At 36.4% G+C, this 18,481-nt stretch overlaps 1 protein-coding gene across 3 annotated transcripts in view; it reads left to right on the top strand.

Moving 5' to 3' along the window:
• Positions 1 to 18,481, top strand: part of RTKN2 (rhotekin 2) — a 76,177-nt gene that overhangs the window by 37,502 nt on the left and 20,194 nt on the right. For all 3 annotated transcript variants that reach the window (XM_027062087.2, XM_027062086.2, XM_027062085.2), the window contains 3 exons: positions 2,809 to 2,903; positions 13,312 to 13,418; positions 14,337 to 14,468. In XM_027062087.2, coding sequence (XP_026917888.1) covers positions 2,809 to 2,903; positions 13,312 to 13,418; positions 14,337 to 14,468 — 334 coding nt within the window. The remainder of the gene's footprint in view (positions 1 to 2,808; positions 2,904 to 13,311; positions 13,419 to 14,336; positions 14,469 to 18,481) is intronic.

Genomic DNA, 18,481 nt, shown 5'->3' with positions numbered 1-18,481 from the left:
AAACCTTCTATTTCAGTGACAAATTATCACATTGAGATAATGCTTAATATATTGGACCCTGATCACCAGACAATTAGGGATTGTTAGTAGGCCATTTGTGCATAGTAATGTTTGCTCTTCCATTGTAACTGCTCTTCTCAAATGCTTTCCACAGTTTTCTTTAATACTTTCTCAACTTTTTTGGGGGGGGGAATTCATTGTGTAACACTAGGGAAAAATAAGAGCTAACTATGGAAGGACTAGAAACCCAGGCTAAGTGGGTAATAGCAGAGAATGGCCCACACTGAGTATGAGGCTGGTGCCATTTAGCTCTTGCAACAGTGGAGATTTTTTGGTGCTTAGTGAACTTTTCCAGGAGTTTCCATATGAGTCTGACATCATACCAATTGTATTCAGAATGTACCTTGAAATTGTAGTCCTGCGTCGTTTCGTTAAAAAATTTTTGTTGAGTTTTAGAGACAGAAACGTAAATTTTCTTTTATAAACACTGACAAAAGACATTGGATATTGAGAGATATTTCTAGTCTTTGGTGGTTGTATATTAAAAATAAAGATAAATCAAGCCGCCATGCTGTACTTAGTAAAGTATTTCAATTATTTCTCAATAAAACTGGACAAAAAATAAACCAAGAGCTCTTCTCCAAGGGAGTAACGTTCTTGGGGTATGCTTTACACACCTACGTATATACATACTTTTTCTCTGTAGTAGAGATTCTATTAAAGATTTAGTAAGAGATGAAGAAGGTTTATGAAACATATCACCTGATACAATAAAAATTCCCATCAGAAGTTTCTTTTCTATGAAGTTTGTGTACATTTCTGTCTGTCTGTCTCATTTTAACATGCTTTCTGATGTTTTGAATGTTGAGGTTTTACTGTTTTGGAAAATAAATCATAAAATTACGAGAAGTCTTGAAATAAGATTGCTAGCACAGAAAATATAATTATTGAATAAAAATTCACTTTTTATCACCACAAGGTACCAGGATATAAAATTTAGCATCAGAATTTTTAGATACTTTGGCAAGAGTGCTATTTTAACACAAATAGTGTAAAGGGAACTATAATGGAAAAAAAATGGAATTGGTAATGAAGTCCTCCATTTTCCCATATGATGGGTGAAAACCCCAAATCTTTGAAGTTGGTAAACTCCAGGAAGTAAATGCGAATCCAATCCCATCACTCCCTTCTTCTTAACCTTCTCCAGTGACTTCCTATTCTACTTGGAATCAAATCCGCCCTTCCTCCAAGCCTCACAGCAAAGTCCCAGGGATCTAATCCTTGCCTGTACCTCTGACCTTGGGTCAAGTAGGGTGGTGTTTCCTGCAGGCTCCTTATGCTTCAGCCACACTGCTCTTCTTTCAGCCCTTTCTGTTTGGAATGTTTTCCCACATTCTTAGCCTGGATCCATCATTTTATGAGGTTATAACCATTACCTCTTAGAGAGTCCTTTCCTGCTTCTCCTTCTTAAAAGACCCCTCAGTTTTCTTACCCCTTCGTTTCATAGAAAAAGTTGCATTATAACTTATAAATGCCAATGTCTTATTTATCCCTCTGCTTATTCTTTTTTTCCCCTCCGCCTTGCATCAGAATGTAATACTGAGTCCTGTTTGTCATTAGTGTCCCATCACCTTGCATAGGACTTGGCACATATTAGGTATTCAGTTAATATTTTTGAATGAATGGAGATCTTCCAGAGAAACATTAGTGAGTTAAACCAAATAACTTGAAGGTTTTCATAAGATAAAATAGCGTAAAGAGATAAACATGCCAAGTTGATAATTCATTTATGTTTATAATCTATCATCTATAACATCTAAATATATTTTACATTTTTTATCGTGGTTAAATATATATAGCATAACATTTGCCATTTTAACCATTTTCAAGTGTGTAGTTCGATGGCATTGTGTTCACAATGTTGTACAACCATCCCACCATCCATCTCCAGACCTTTTTATCTTTCCAAACTGAAATTCTATACCCAATAAACAATCACACCCTGATCCCCCCTCCATCCAGCCACTGTCAACCTCCACCTCTACTTTTTGTTTCTATGAATTGGCCTGTTCTATGGGCTTTACATGTGGAATCAAGCAGTATTTGTCCTTTTGTGATTGGCTTATTTCACTTAGCATAATGTCTTTAAGGTTAATCCATGTTGTAGAATGTGTCAGAATTTCCTTCCCTTTTTAAGGCTGAATAATATTGCATTGAATGTATGTATCACATTTTGTTTATTCTTTCATCCTTTGAATGGACAGTTGGCCTTCTTCTACTATTTGGCTATTGTGAGTAATGCTGCTATTTATACAGGTGTACATATATCCGTTTGAGTCCCTACTTTTAAGTTCTTTTGGGTATATACCCAGAAGTGTAATTCCTGAATCATATGGTAATTCTATTTCTAATTTTTTGAGGAAACACTGTACCATTTTCCATAGTGGCTACAGCATTTTTACTCTCTCATTAGGAATATACAAAGGTTCCAGTTTGTCTACATTCTACCCAACACTTAACTATTTTCTGTTTTGTTTTGTTATTTTTAATAGAACATATCCTAATGGATGTGAAGTGGAATCTCATTGTGGGTTTTAATTTGCATTTTCCTAATAATTCATGATCTTGAGCATATTTTCATGTTTTTATAGGCCATTTGTATATCTTCTTTGGAGAAATGTCTATTCAAGATCTTTGCCTGGTTTTTAGTCAGGTTGTTTATTTTCTGTTGTTGAACATCTAACTATTTTATGTAGTAGAAAATATACTAAAATACTTAAGGTATGTCTTATTTCTCTCTATTCTTAGGGGTACAAAATATAATTTGCTAGCTCATACTACTCTGACCTTGGAAAGTGCTGAGGATAGCTTCAAGACCCATAATCTGTCCATTAATGGAAATGGTGAGTGAGTACAGTCTATATTTTACTTACTATGTATGTTATGTCAATAGATAACATTGTGGCAGTAGTAATTTCTAATTTTAGTATGCCCCTCTGAAGCAGATGTTGGCTTAAATAATGTAGGCATGCATGATTCTGTAGGTTCTTTCTAATATGTCCATCTCCTCCCCCAAAAGAGAAAAAAAATGTTATGTTTCCCTCATGCCATTTGCCAGAGATTTGTTTGTGAGGCTACTAGCTCAGTGAGAACAGAAAGGGTTTTGTGTATTCCTAATCCTTGTCTTGGACTTGAAATTGATTACTTCAACACCCTTCTAGTTGGCAATCAAAGACCTATCTTATTTTTATTTTTTTATTTTATCTTATTTTTTTAATATGAAATTTATTGTCAAATTGGTTTCCATACAACACCCAGTGCTCATCCCAAAAGGTGCCTTCCTCAGTACTCATCACCCACCCTCCTCTCCCTCCCACCCACCTATCTTATTTTTAAAGTTGAATTTGAGGATTTTGAGGATTTTGAGAAACAGAGGATTGGGGAAGGTAGGACCAAATTAATCGTAACTGTTTTATCTCTGGATAATATTGGTAGTTGTAGTGTGTCCCCCGCCAAAAAATAATAATAATACAGCAAGGTGGAAAAGGGACTTAAGCAATTAGGAAGGTTCATAAAATTTAGCATAAGCATTCTCCATTCTCCCAGATTATTTTACCTATGAGGAATCATACAGAGTGGTGATGGTAAAGTAGTTTGGAAATATAACTTGGCCACTTATTCTTGTCCATTTTCTGAAGCAGAATATATAAAATTACATACTACCCTACTTGTACTTATTGTTGTAAGGATGCGTGGCTCTGTACTGATGAGATAGATGTTTTTACAACAATATTTTTTAAGTTTTGTGCTAAAATTTACGTTAGGGGAGGCTGGGTGGCTCAGTCAGTTGAGTGTCCAACTTCAGCTCAGGTCATGATCTCACGGCTCGTGAGTTCGAGCCCTGTGTCGGGCTCTGTGCTGACAGCTCAGAGCCTGGAGCCTGCCTCTGCTTCTGTGTCTCCCTCTCTCTCTGCCCTTAACCCACTCGCATTCTGTCTCTGTCTCTCTCAAAAATAAATAAACATTAAAAAAAAATTAAAAAATATATATATAATTTACTAAAACTGATCCAAGAAACCATAAACCTAAAGAACTACAACTATTAAAAATAACTAAATAAGTTACATACTGATATAATCATACAATGAAATACTTTAAGCAATAAGATATATACATACTGAATGAACAAAAACCAAGTCACTAAGAAAACATAATGTGATTTTTATCCATATAAAGTTCAAACCAGAAGAAAACTAAATTGTATTATTTAGAGAAGCACACATAGGTGGTAAAACCAAAAAAAATGCAAGGAAGTGAATACCATAAAAATTGGGCCACATTTACATCTAGAATAATTAAGAAATAATGTTGGCAATGTTCTTTCTGGACATGGGAGTAGTTATGCATAAATTCATCTCATAGTTATTTGTTACATTGTACATTTACATTTTAAGAACTTTTCTCTATTTTTTAGTGTAAGTTTTATTTTTAAATTTTTTTAATATTTATTTTTGAGAGAGAGAGAGACAGAGACAGACAGAGCACGAGTGGGCGAGGGGCAGAGAGAGAGAGGGAGATGCAGAAGCAGAAGCAGGCTCCAGGCTCCGAGCTGTGAGCACAGGCCCCGTTGTACGGCTCGAAACCACGAGCGTGAGATCATGACCTGAGCCGAAGTTGGACACTTAATCAGCTGAGCCACCCAGGTGCCCCAGTAAGTTATATTTTTATACATATGTGTGTATTCTAAAATTTCGGGTTCATAAGCATTAACTTCTTCACAATAGCTTTATTGAATTTCTCCAGTACCTGTAGTGATGTTTCTCCTTTCCAACTGATAGTGGCTTTTTGTATGTTCTCTGTCTTTTTATTATCATTCTTGCCGTAGGTTTGTCAGTTTTTTTCATTCAGTAGTCTGTTTTATATATTCTAATTATTTGTTAGAAATAACTGTTGTAGTCTGTGTATTACTATGAGAGGTCTGATAAAATCTGTGATTGTGGATTTTTCTAGTTCTCATAGCCATGTCTATTTTTGTTTTATAATATTTGAGCCTTTACTGTTTGATACACACAATTTTTATTTTTTATTTATTTATTTTTCAACGTTTTTATTTATTTTTGGGACAGAGAGAGACAGGGCATGAATGGGGGAGGGGCAGAGAGAGAGGGAGACACAGAATCGGAAACAGGCTCCAGGCTCTGAGCCATCAGCCCAGAGAGCCTGACACGGGGCTCGAACTCACGGACCGCGAGATCGTGACCTGGCTGAAGTCGGACGCTTAACCGACTGCGCCACCCAGGCGCCCTGATACACACAATTTTTAAATTGTGCACTTTCTTCTACTCTTTTAGCCTCAAACTGTTCTTATTTTTATATTGTAGATATGCCTCTTCAAGCAGGATTATATACTGGATTTTAATTTTTATCCAGTTTGATAATCTTTGTGTTTTTTAATGGAGCAGTCATTTTGCATTTGATATCAAATAGTTTATAACCCATATTATATGATATTAAATATTTATGTTTAAATCTGCCATCATATCCTGTGTTTGCTGCTGGTCTTATATATTTCATGATCGTTTTTCTGTTGTTTCTTGCCTTTTTTAAGGATTGATAGTTTCATCATTTCAGTTTTTCCTTGTTCCAACTTAAGTTGTAATTCTTTTTCTCATCTTTTAGAAATTACTTCTGGAAATGCCATTAATCATATATGTTAAAGTCTAAAACTAAAAGATAGTTTTACAGGGTGCCTGGGTGGCTTAGTCGATTATGTGTCCAACTGTTGATTTTGGCTCAGGTCATGATCTCACAGTTCACAGGATCAAGCCCTACATCTCTCTCTCTGTCTCTGTCTCTGTCTCTGTCTCTGTCTCTATCTCTCAAAATAAATAAATAAACTTAAAAAAAGAGATAGTTTTACCTTTTTTTAGGCAATGCAAGGACTTTAGAACAGAAACTCCATTTCTCTGACCTGTGTACTATTATTATATATTATAATTCTATTTGATTTTTAATTTCACAAGATGTTTTATACATTTTATATTTATTTAAGTTTACCTAAAGTTTCTGTGCACCACTTGTATCTAATACCTTACATCTGGGATCATTTTCCTTATGCTTGAAGTATAATCCTTAAGAATTTCTTTTAGTATGTTCCACTGATATCATACACCTTTGTTATTGTGTTTGAAGATAACTGTTTTTTGCTTCATTCTTGAAAGATATTTTTATAGGATACAGAATTTTGGTAGTTTCCATTTTTTTCTTTTTGAATATTACAGATATAATTCTATCTTCTGGCTTCTTTTACCAGCTACTGAAAATCATGTCAGTGTGTCACTTCTGTGACAGTAGCTTTCTTTTCCCTTTAGCTTTGGTTTTCTGAAGTTTCATTATGATAAAGTACATAATTTAATTTTATTTATGATGCTTTTGGAACTCTAACTTCTTTAAATTATTGATTGGTGTCTTTCATTAGTCTCAATTTTCCATTCAGAGAGCCTCTGTTCCTCCATTCTCTTTCTTTTCCCCCAGCATGCCTGTTAAACCCGTGTCAGTTGTCCTCACTTTATCCTCTCTGTGTGTTACCGTTTATGATGTGTTTCCTGCATGCATTGTCAATGTTATTTCTTAGGTTTTTGGTGAAAGAGCATGCATTGCTGTTTTATAGCCTGTGACTAATAATTCAGATGTATAACGTCTTTCTGGGTATATTTCTATTGCTTTTTCCTACAGGTCATGATGTCTCAATTCCTTGCATATTGGGTTATCTTCATATAGTTGTCATTAAAATCGAAAGTTTATGTACAGGAATAAATTGATGTAGGCACCTGGAGGGACTATCATTAGGGGCCCACTTTATTCAAAGATCATGTCTGAGTTTTTCTGGACTCCTTGTATCCCCATCTCTAGGCACTGAGAGTCCTAGGCAGCAAGGCTGGTTTATTTCTGGTTCACTGCCTACCCTGTCGGTGGTTCCTCTGGGATGTCAGCCTAGCATGGGGAGGATCTCCCATTAACCTATTTACATAGTTCAGGCTCTAGACTTTGATTTCTGTTCTGCTTCCTCATCTTGCAGGATCATTAAATCATAACCTCAGCCTTGCTGGCATTGGCAAATGCTCTCAGGACAAATACAGCATCTGTGCTCACTTAACTCACTGGTTCTCATCAAATTTGTACTGGTAATTTCTTATGGTCTTGTTACCTTTTTGTCACTCTTGGAAGAAATTTTAAATATATTTGATACAGCATTTTCAATAGTTGTCAGTGGGAAGATTGATCTGCACAATCTACCCTTCTTACCCAAGATTTGAAGTCCGCAATATTATTAGCATTATCAGTTTTATCACAAAATCTAGCAGATGAAGTTTATTGTCATTTCATTTGTGTCAGTTCTCTGATTATCAATATTGCCATCATATGTTGAGTGTCTATTATGTATCAGACACTGTTCTATGAAATATTATTCAGCCTTAAAAAAGAAGGAAATTCTGCAATATGTGACAACATGAATGCCCCTTGACAACATCACACTAACTGGAATAGCCAGTCGCAGAAGGACAGACACTGCGTGGTTCCACTCACATGAGGTATCTACAATAGGCAAATTCAAAGAAGCACAAGAATAGAATGGCAGTTACCAGGGGAAAGAAGGAGTTGCTAATTAACAGGTATAAAATTTCAGCTATGCAAGATGAATAGGTTTTAGAGACCTACTGTATGATGTAGAGCCTATTGTTAACAATACTGTATTGTGCATTTAAAAATCTATTAAGAGGCGGGGTGCCTGGCTTAGTTGGTTGAGTGTCTGACTCTTGATTTCGGCTCAGGTCATGATCTCACAGTTTGTGAGTTCAAGTGCCACGTTGGACTCTGTGCTGACAGTGCAGAGCCTGCTTGGGATTCTCTCTGCCTCTCCCTCTGCCCGTTCCCCCCCCCCCCCCCCCCGCTCTTGGGCACACACGCTCTCTCTCTCTAAATAAATAAATAAACTTAAAAAAATCTCTTAAGAGGATAAATCTTCTGTTAGGTGTTTTTACCACAATAAAATGTAAATAAATAAATAAGTAAACAAACAACCAAAGAAACAAACACACACTTTTAAGCAATTTTCATTCCTAGTGTCTGTGGGATGTGTCTATAAAGAAGCATTACCATGAAGTGATTAATGGTGTGGACTGTGGCACCAATCAGCCTTGGACTCATATTCTAGTTCTAGCACTGGCTAGTTCTGTGACCTTCACAAGTTCTTCATTTTATTGTCATTTACATTTTACAGATGGGTAAATTGCAGCCTAGAGAACATAACATGCTAGGTCATGTAGCTAGGAAGTGGGTGAGCCAGACTTTAAATAATCCAGGACAGGCTGTACTCTCTCTGCTATGCTTTCTGGTCAGGGATGATGACTATTAAAGCACCTAAAGACTCAAAATACCATCCATGTGTGAATAATGGAATTGATGATGAAAGGCCCCATTCTTTCAACCAAATCATCCGAAAAGTTGAGGAAAAGAATACAATTCATAAAGGAAGCATTAATTTTAGCAGTGATTCCTCAGTTGTCTTCAGTGTTCTGTAAGATATTACTAGACTCTTGTTCAATAAAATACTCATGGGTAGATCAGCATGAGCACTGTGTGGTATGGCTCTTTTTTAGAGAAATGCAATACAGACTCACACACTGTGAGAAGTCTGAGACTGTGCTTAAAACAGTAACACCCAAAACTGTGGGCACTGGAATTTGTGGACTCCACAGAAGAAAGTTAAAGAAACAATAACCCATATGCCTAACTCTTCATAGGAGGTATATTCCTAGAATGTGTATGAATTAAAATCTTGTAAATCAATCCTATTTGGAAAAAGAAGAAATATTCTAATTTAAAGGAAACAGAATTTTATACCGAAAAAAAGCCACTCTCAAATTTATTCATTAATATAAATCTATGTTAATACATTGGGTTTTCCTGAATAAAGTTATGTCAGTGTCTGTAAAATCAAGAGGAAATAACTATATTTTCTAAAATTTATAACTCAGTTTTATTATTCTTGATAATTGAAAGGAAAAGCTAAAATGGTATCTTCATCATCAAGAAATTTTTATTCTTTTTATGAAACAATGAAACCACATTGTGAAGATTGACTCACAGGGAACTAAGATGTTATCTGGATTCTTTCCCTTGCCTGTGTTTTGTTTTTGTTGTTGCTGTCATTTTTAAACACCATTTTGTTCTCCATTTGAAAATATAAATGAATTAGATAAAATCTTTAAGTAGTGAAAAGTTAAATTGCTTTTTCACTTCCTGTTTCATTTCATTTTGTCCTAATGTCGCCCTTGGTTAGAAAAGAAGAATTAAGCATTTGGATTAGATAATTTGTGCAGGGATGGAGGCAGCACTGAAAATGGAAAGGGCGTGGTCTGGGGAGTGAGACTGCCCTAGATATGAAATAACAGGAAGCTGCTATGTGACAGACACAATGATAGATGCCATTTCCACATTATTTGATTTTCACAACAGCCCTCCTTCTGAAGATGGGTAGTATTTTTAAACATGAAGACTTGGTCCTCAGCTGGGTTGAGTGACTAGATGGATGCCATGTTTCCTGTCAGAAGTAGAGAGAAGAAGCTGTGACTCTGAACTTCATCCACGGTGGTCCTCAGCTGTGAAGAGACCCTAGTCAGAAGGGATAGGTGATTGCAGAGTATATGGCAAAGGGTCTGCAGAAAAAGGAATTCTACATCCAATATTGCTTTCCAAGGACCATAATCAGGAGGAAATTATTTTTCTCTGCATGCTATGAAATCTAAACTTCTTTTACTGGAGAAGCACATTTGTTACGAGTGGTAGTTTCCAGGATACATTAGTGATTGAACAAACTTTATGAACTCGTATGAAAAGCTAATCATCATTTATGGTTCTATTTTTTTAACAAGGTGTATCCTAACTTAAAAATAACTAGCCTACAGATATTTAGAACATAAGCCATCCATAAATCTAGGATTGCTACATAAAGAAATTTGCTTTCAAAGTTTAAATTCATAAATCACAAAGTTGATTTCAGATGTTTTACTCAGATGCCTGCTTTTATCGAATTTTTATTTCATTTCCTGCCTATTTTAGAAAAGGAGTTTCTCCTATATCTATTATGCCTGTGTTTTGGAATCATTGCCTGTGTTCTATTTATGCATTTATTTTTCCGAGATCAAACCCTTTATTTCTGAAAGGTAGCAGCTTTACCAAGATATTAGTAAAAAAGATTTGAATAGTCCCAGACAATTTGTTGTGCTCTATTCTTAATAATGAGCAGGCAGGTTGTTAAAAACTTTTTTGTTTTCCTTTGTGTACTTTATTTAGGCACATCTTTTTCATGTAACTGATGTACCAAACCTTGGCATGGCATCTATATATAATTGTACTTTTACCAAAAAATGTTTTATTTTCCAGAGTTATTTTCCAGAGTTTCCAGATTATTGACTTTGGGGTCAAAAATCGTAACAACCAATGGCTAGCAATTTTAGAGGCACTACCAACAGGGATGCACTGAAAACTTTGAAAATCAGTTTTGTGTGGTCCGTTGTGGGCAAAGGGCCACATATTGGGAATCAGTTACACAATGCTTTCTTTCCATGCAAATGTGAAGGCTGTATGTCTATCTACACACTACATTAAGGGAATATCTTAATGTTTTTTGAAAGAACTTTTTTAAACAATTGCAAACTTACAGAAAAGTTACAAGTTAAATGTCAAGATCTTTTTCCCAAAAGAATTTATGAGAGCAAGTTTACGTGATTCTCCACTGCCTCCAAATATGTTATTATATATTTCCTACTAATAGGACATCGGTTACATCACTACCACTATTCCAAGTCAGTAAATGAATATTAATACATTACTACCATTTAATCATCAAACTCTATTAAATAGAGTATTGCTCCTTGTCCCAATAATGTCTTTTATGACAGAAGGATCCAGTGCAGAATCATTCATTGCATTTAATTATCATGCTTCTTTTAGTTTCTTTCAAACTGGACCATTTCTTCTGTCTTTTCTTGGCATTCATAACATTGACATTTAAAAAAAAATTTATGTAATGTTTATTTATTTATTTTGAGAGAGATAAAAAGAGCAAAGGAGGGGCAGAGAAGGAGAGAGAGAGAATCCCAAGCAGGCTCCATGCTGTCAGTGCAGAGCCTGACATGGGTCCTGAACCCATGAACCACAACATCAGGACTTGAGCCGAAATCAAGAGTCAGATGCTTAGCCAACTGAGCCCCCAGGCAGCCCAATAACGTTGATATTTTTAAACATCATAGTCAGTTACTTTGCAGAAGGTCCCTAAATTTAGGGTTGTCTGATGTTTTCTTGGGATAAGACTTAGGATATGCATCTTTGGCAGGAATATCACAGAAATGATCCTGAGTTCTTATTGAGTTCTGTCAAGTGGCATGTCATTTTGATTCATCTCAATACTGATAATTTTTACTTTGATCACTTGATTAGTGTGGTGTCCGCCCAGCTTCTCTACTGTAAAGTTACTCTTTTGCTTCCCCTTTGAAAGAACTTTTAATATGTATTTTGTGTGGAAGAGGGCAGTGGCTTGAAACTATGTAAGTGTATGCCTTACTGGTCTTTCAATTTATTCATTTGTTTATATCAATATGGACTCATGTTTTCCTGTTTTATTCAGTGCATCATAATCTGTTAATATCATTGCTTGTTTTAAGGTTCAAGTTGTCTCCAATCTGGCCAATGGGAACACATTCAAGAAGGGTTCTGTTGTCTTTTTGACAGTGTTCTCATCATGAGTACTTCCTTGCTTTATGGCATAACAAGGTATTTCAGGTCCATCCTGTACTTTCCTTGCCCCAGTCATGGAATCGGTCATTTCTCCAAGGAATGCTCGTTCTTTGTAATGGAAATAATGTTTAGAAGACATGAGCTGGGCTCTAGATATATTAGAGTGGTACTGTTAGAGTGTGGCTTTCCACGGGCGCTCTCAGTGGACACAGCTGCACACATGCTTATGTGTTTTGTCCTGTATTTCCTAATCTCTGTATGTTGGAAATCATGAGTCCATACCAGCGCATCCAGTTCTAACAGCACAGAGTTCATTCTACACATTTGTAACTCCTTTTTCTGACAGAAAGAAACCCGTCTTGTGTACCTTTAATGCATTTTCTTCTTTGATCAGCCTTCCTGAAAGCAACCATTCTTTTATCTCCCTTGAATAGATACTCTCTTCTCCTTGTTGGAGCTCTGACTCCTCATTGTAGGCTGCCCCTTGCCCCATGTAGACTCTCCTTACCTTGCTGAGGCTCACACAGGCCTGGCCACCCCAGGCTTAAAGTTCCCCTGCCTGGCTGCCCTCTCCCTTACCTCAAGTGGACACCCTCCTCAGCTGGCCTGTGCTCTGACACCCCACGCCCACTGCCTCTGTTCTCAGATCCCCCCCCTCACTGGGCTCTGACACACTTTTCTGGGTCACTGAATGTGACCTTGCTGCTCTCAGACTCCGACTGCCATGGCTGAGTCACCTGCCAAATATGCACACTCTCCTTACTCTTTGGATTCTGACACCTCACATTGGGCAGCCACACCATGTAGACATCACTCTGCTTGGGCCTTGACTCCCCACACCAGGCCACCCCCTGAGGAGAAATCCCCCATGGGCTGTGTCCCACGTGGCCCATCTTCCTCAGCCCATTCAGGCTCTGACACCTGGTGCTTGACAGCTCTCCTACTCACCATCCCCATCCTTCCTGGCTCCAGCACCTGGCATAGGTGCCCGTGGGGGTGGGCTCTACCTAGTGACTTACAACTGAATTGTGCAGTAAGGGAAGGGAAAGAAGAAGGGCCAAGAGGCTTATACAAGCATTATCTTGAAATTGTCCTCTGAAATGTTATGTTCAGATCACTTTGTTAGATATTACAATGAAAATCAGAACACGAAGTAGAATTTGGCATATAAAAATCATTTTATTAGAATGTTTTTTATTTTAAATGAGTTTACTTATATGCCCTGAACTACCTTCATTGGTTAAATACTTTAAGATCAAACCAGAGATCAAGAGACTAAAAGCTCCACGTCTGTTTTGGGTAAAAGCATTATCAGTTTAACATCATCCTGTCCTATTTTCTCATATTTGATTTTTTCGTTAACAGTGGCATTGCTGTTTGAGTATGATGAGCCTTTACATATGTTCTTATACACAGCAAAAAAAATTGCAAAATAGAAAAAAAATGAAAGTGTATAATGACCTTAAATACACATGTTTGTAACTTGCTTTTTTTTCTATCTTGTTTAACTAGAGGAGTCTTCATTTTGGCTTCCCTTATACGGCAACATGTGCTGCCGCCTAGTTGCCCAGCCAGCGTGTGTGGCTAAGGATGCATTTGCAGGATTTCTACATCAGCAGGTTGGAGGACTTTGAATATCCTACAATTATAGCTACAGTCTAGATCTTAATATACTGGCAGTTTGGTCTTCTGATAATGAAAAGTATTATTTTTAAAGTGTTCCTTTAAATGGCCATTTTCCCAATGTTAGGCATAGAATGGGGGTGAGAAGGTGAGAAGGGGAGGGGTCTAATGCAGGCTTGATGGCTAAGGAGCCACTTCCAGGTCCCTCTGCTTCATAATGGCTGTAGCAGGACAATCAGCAGCAGGGGCCCCTCGTGGAAGCAGATTAGGGCTGTTCCCCACCTTTCAGAGAAGGCCTTCCTGGCAGACAGCTTTTGGCACACTTAAGGCCTCTGGGCTTCCAAAGTTGCTTCCGTGGCACCTACTCCTGATTTATTTATAACCACAGTTATTTACATGCAGTAAATAATTAATTACGGGCTTCAGTGAATCAATACCTTTTTAAAAAAGATTCCATTAAGAGGAAAGAAAATTTGCATTCTTACAGGGTAGTCAACATTTTCCAGTATTCTGAGAACAGTAAGGGAAAATTATATTTTGAGTATTGAGTTATTTTTATAATTTTTTGAGTTATTAGATGGATTGCTGTGGAATTTGAAGCACTAATTTTTAATAGACTAGCTTTTCTAAAACTGCATTGATTTATGATCCTATATGTGTAAAAGTTATGTGGTAATCATTACCTCCATTTGCTTAATGCTTTTGAGAATTCCAAACCTTTCTTCTGTGATATTAACTTACTCTTTCATTTTGGACTATTGACTTATTGTACATTAAATTAATGGGTAACTCTATCACATTAAAAAAAATTTTTTTAAACTAACATAACTTTGGTAATTTAAGTATTTTGTTGAATTTAATGTTAAGATGATAAATAATGATTAAGGTTGATGGCTTCTTGAATTTTTTTTCAGCAAATGGTAGAAAGCCTGATTAGTTGGAGAAGCTTGTACTGTGTTTTAAGAGGGGGTAAACTCTATTGTTTTTATACACCAGAAGAAATTGAAGCCAAAGTGGAGCCAACTTTGGTAGTGTCCATTAACAAGGTAAATAAAACACTGTTTTGAAAATAAAGACATAACATTTTATAGTTTGTTCTTTTCCATGCAATTCACATTATTGCCACCTTATGAAGAAAAGGGAAGGACTGCTGAAAATAGGTTAGTTCACAAAGATAAATTAATCTTCTCTTTTTCTTCTATTACAGTGCTTATCCAGTAAAGGAAATACTGTATATTTCCTAAGAAAACATAGTAATTGGAAATCTATACCAGTAAATAGATCTTAAAGCAGAGAATGTAACTCCACATTAACAGGATATTTAAATTTTTCATGAATTTATTTAAGAGATAATATAAACATAAACTGATAGCTCATGTTACAGTGATGCTTTTTCTAGAAAGTTAGTATTCAAATGAACCCATAAAAAGATATTCCCGGGTGTACTTCCTGATTTCTTAGGGGATTGATGGGCAGTTGTCCAACCTTCTGTCAGAAAAGGAAAGCCTGATTCTCTCTCTCCCCCTCCCCCCACCTCTCTCACACACACACACACACACACACACACACACACACACACACACACACTCTTATCACATGATCTTAAATTTATCTTCATCTGTTACCTAAATCTAGTGTTTATTAGAGGGTTCCTCCCCTTTTGGCATTCCTATTCTAGGGCACTTCTTGGCATTTCTAGAGCAGAGTATCATGTTTTCTGTCCATAGACTATACTTACTTGTTTCTAGTTGTTTTACTTTGCTTGTTTTTGCTTTTGGAGTGGTTGAATTGAAGTATCTGGTAAAATATGAGCCATCACATCTGTTAACTGTACATGTTCTGCTTGACTTGAAATTATCTTTTGAAAAAACATAAAGTTGTATGTCTTGAAAAACATGTGGATACTGTTTTACTAATCTATAAAGACTTGAGTTAATTTCTGTGATCATTTCCAATAATGACATTTAGTCCATTTCTATCCTGCTTTTAAAAATTATACTGCTTTTTCTTAAAGGAACTTCTTCAGTGAGACCTTTTACATTAAGGTCCACTTAATTGATCTGTGTTGTGTTTTAGAAAGAGTAGTGTTGCTCTTAAATAACATACCTCAATATTAAAACATGGTGAATTTATTTTAGTTTAGATAATTAGGTTGGTTTGTGAAAAGTATATTTTTTATTGGAAAATTGATATATTTTTTCATTACTTGCCAATGTTTTGTTTTGTCTTGTCTTGTTTATGCAGTGTCCACTTTTGCCTGGTCTTTTAAAAATTGCAGATGTGCAGAAAAGTTGAAAGAATAGAATAACAAACACCTATATACTTTTCACCTAGAGTCTTTGGCTGTTGTTAATATGTTGCCATATTTGCTTTCTCTTCACATAGATTGAGAATTTTTTCAGAACCATTTGAAAGTAAGTAGCCCACAGCATAACATTTCTTTCCTGGAATATTTCAGTATGTTTCAGCTAAAAACAAGGACATTTCCTTCATGACCATATTATTTACCACAGTCATGAAATTTACTGTTGACAAAATATTATCTAATATATAGAGAGCAAATTGTCCCTAAAATGTTCTAATTTTTCTTTATTGTTTGATTAAGACCCCCATCAAGGATCACAAACTGCAGCTGGTCACCAGGTCTTTTGATTGTTTCTTTTTTACCTGAATTGGACCCATCACTTATTGCCTCTTTTTTCTTTTTTTGTCTTTTACTGTATTGACATTTTGTAAAAATCCAGGCTAGTCCCTAAATCTGTTTTTGACTAATTGTTCCCCTAGATTTGAGTAAATATTTTTGGCAAGAGTTCTGAATAGATGATTTTATCTAACCTGGTTTTCACTAGGTAGCTAGGTAGTGAAAAATGGAATTCTACCGATTTTTTTCTTACATGTTGTGCAATGGAATATGGATAGTCAGACAACAAATTAAAATGTAATCTAGACAGATGATATTTTAAATTCATTTATTTTATTTGAAAACAGTCTTCAAGGTATTCATTTTACCTTATCAGTCCTTTATGGTAGACAGAGCAGGTAAGTCAGCCCTGTTTTATAGGTATGTTATTTCTGTTTTACAAGTGAAGAAACAGACTCACAGATCAGATAGAACTTGTCTAGCTAGTAAGTAAAATTATATGGCTCACTGTTTTTCTGTTTCCTTACAGACATACTGCTAGACTAGATTTGGAAGGCAAAATTAGACTTTTTCCCATCTCTGTACCCACTCTGAATAAGTTATGAGAGTAAAAACAGCTCTGAAGTGACGTTTTGAGTCTGAGGCCACAGTTACTACCTACCTATAGGCAATGGCTTAGACACGTATTGAATCTTTACCATTTAAATTTAAGGGGCGCCTGGGTGGCGCAGTCGGTTGAGCATCCGACTTCAGCCAGGTCACGATCTCGCGGTCCGGGAGTTCGAGCCCCGCGTCGGGCTCTGGGCTGATGGCTCGGAGCCTGGAGCCTGTTTCCGATTCTCTGTCTCCCTCTCTCTCTGCCCCTCCCCCGTTCATGCTCTGTCTCTCTCTGTCCCAAAAATAAATAAACGTTGAAAAAAAAAATAAATAAAATAAATTTAAGAGGCAGTTATAATGGAACCCCTTTGTTACTGTAACCAGTGTATTTTCTTGTCTGATGACAAGGGTGTAATTCCAAAAAAGCAGTTAACAGTGTTTACATGGTCTGGCTGAATTAATCTTTTTTCAATTGACTCATTTTTCCGTGTAGTAATAAAAGCTGGTGGCCTGGTGACTGATAGGATTCTGTAGTCAGTCAGCTCCATTATTAAGATGACTAAAATCACCATACTTAGAAATCCCAGTGGTGGTTCCACAATTGACCATTACAAATTCACAGGAAAATGATTAATCTAGTAACTTGTATAACCTCAGCCTTAGACTTGGGGCAGTATGGGCTGTATTTGACCCTGACGACCGATGACATAAATTGTCATTGCACATGACTTTTGTCTAAAGTACAAAAGAGAATTTTAAGATTAAACCATGAGGTAAGGGTTAGGTCGAGAAGATTAATATAATTTAGTTGCTGATCTCAAAGATTAAACTGATAACACAGTCTTCCATTCTCTAGCTTTGTGACATTGCTGTCTTAATTTTCTCCAGGACTGATTCCTGCCCTTTCTCTGTAGCAGCTTTTCTCTTTGCAGTTCCTGCTTCTACCTCAGGCTTCTTTTGAACCCTTCCATTTACCTGAAAACTTCACTTTTAACAGTAAATGCCCTGGTCTTCTTGTTTAAATATGACTATCTCGGTCAAGAAATGTATTTGTTACTTCTGTAAACCTGGCCGTTATGTAATTACATCTCCTATTAAAGTAATTTTTACTTATTTTTTTCTCAACTTAGAAAATTATTCAAATTTATAGAAAAGTTGTAACAATACTATAGTGACACTTTCATACCACCTAGCTTTAGCAGTTACCATTGTTGTCATCTTTGCTTTATCTCTTTTTTTCTTTTGGGGGGGAGTTTAAATGTTTTTTAAAATTTTTTTTAATGTTTATTTATTTTTGAGAGAGAGAGAGAGAGAAAGAGAGAGTGTGTGTGAGCAAGCGAGGGGCAGAGAGAGAGGGAGACACAGAATGGAAGCAGCATCCAGGCTCTGAGCTGTCAGCACAGAGCCCTATGTGGGGCTCAAACTCACAAACTGTGAGATGCTGACCTAAGCCCAAGTCAGAGGCCTAATTGAGCCACCCAGGTGCCCCAAAACAAAAGTATTTAAAAAATTTTTTTAATGTTTATCCATTTTTGAGAGAGATAGATAGATAGATAGAGAGAGAGAGAGAAGGAGGGCCAGAGAGAGAGGGAGACACCGAATCGGAGGCAGGCTCCAGGCTCTGAGCTGTCAACACAGAGCCCAATGCAGGGCTCGAACCACGAACCATGAGAACATGACCTGAGCCAAAATCAGACACTTAACTGACTGAACCACCCAGGCGCCCCATAAACTCTTTGTATTTAGTTTTAATTTGCTTTATGATGGTATAGTTGACAATAAAATAAAATTCACCAATTATAAATGTACAATTTGATAATT

The sequence above is a fragment of the Acinonyx jubatus genome, chromosome D2, assembly GCF_027475565.1.
Source record: "Acinonyx jubatus isolate Ajub_Pintada_27869175 chromosome D2, VMU_Ajub_asm_v1.0, whole genome shotgun sequence".
NCBI lineage: Eukaryota > Metazoa > Chordata > Mammalia > Carnivora > Felidae > Acinonyx > Acinonyx jubatus.
The sequence above is the reverse complement of the archived record's forward strand: the minus strand, read 5'-3'. Positions and strand labels throughout refer to the sequence as shown.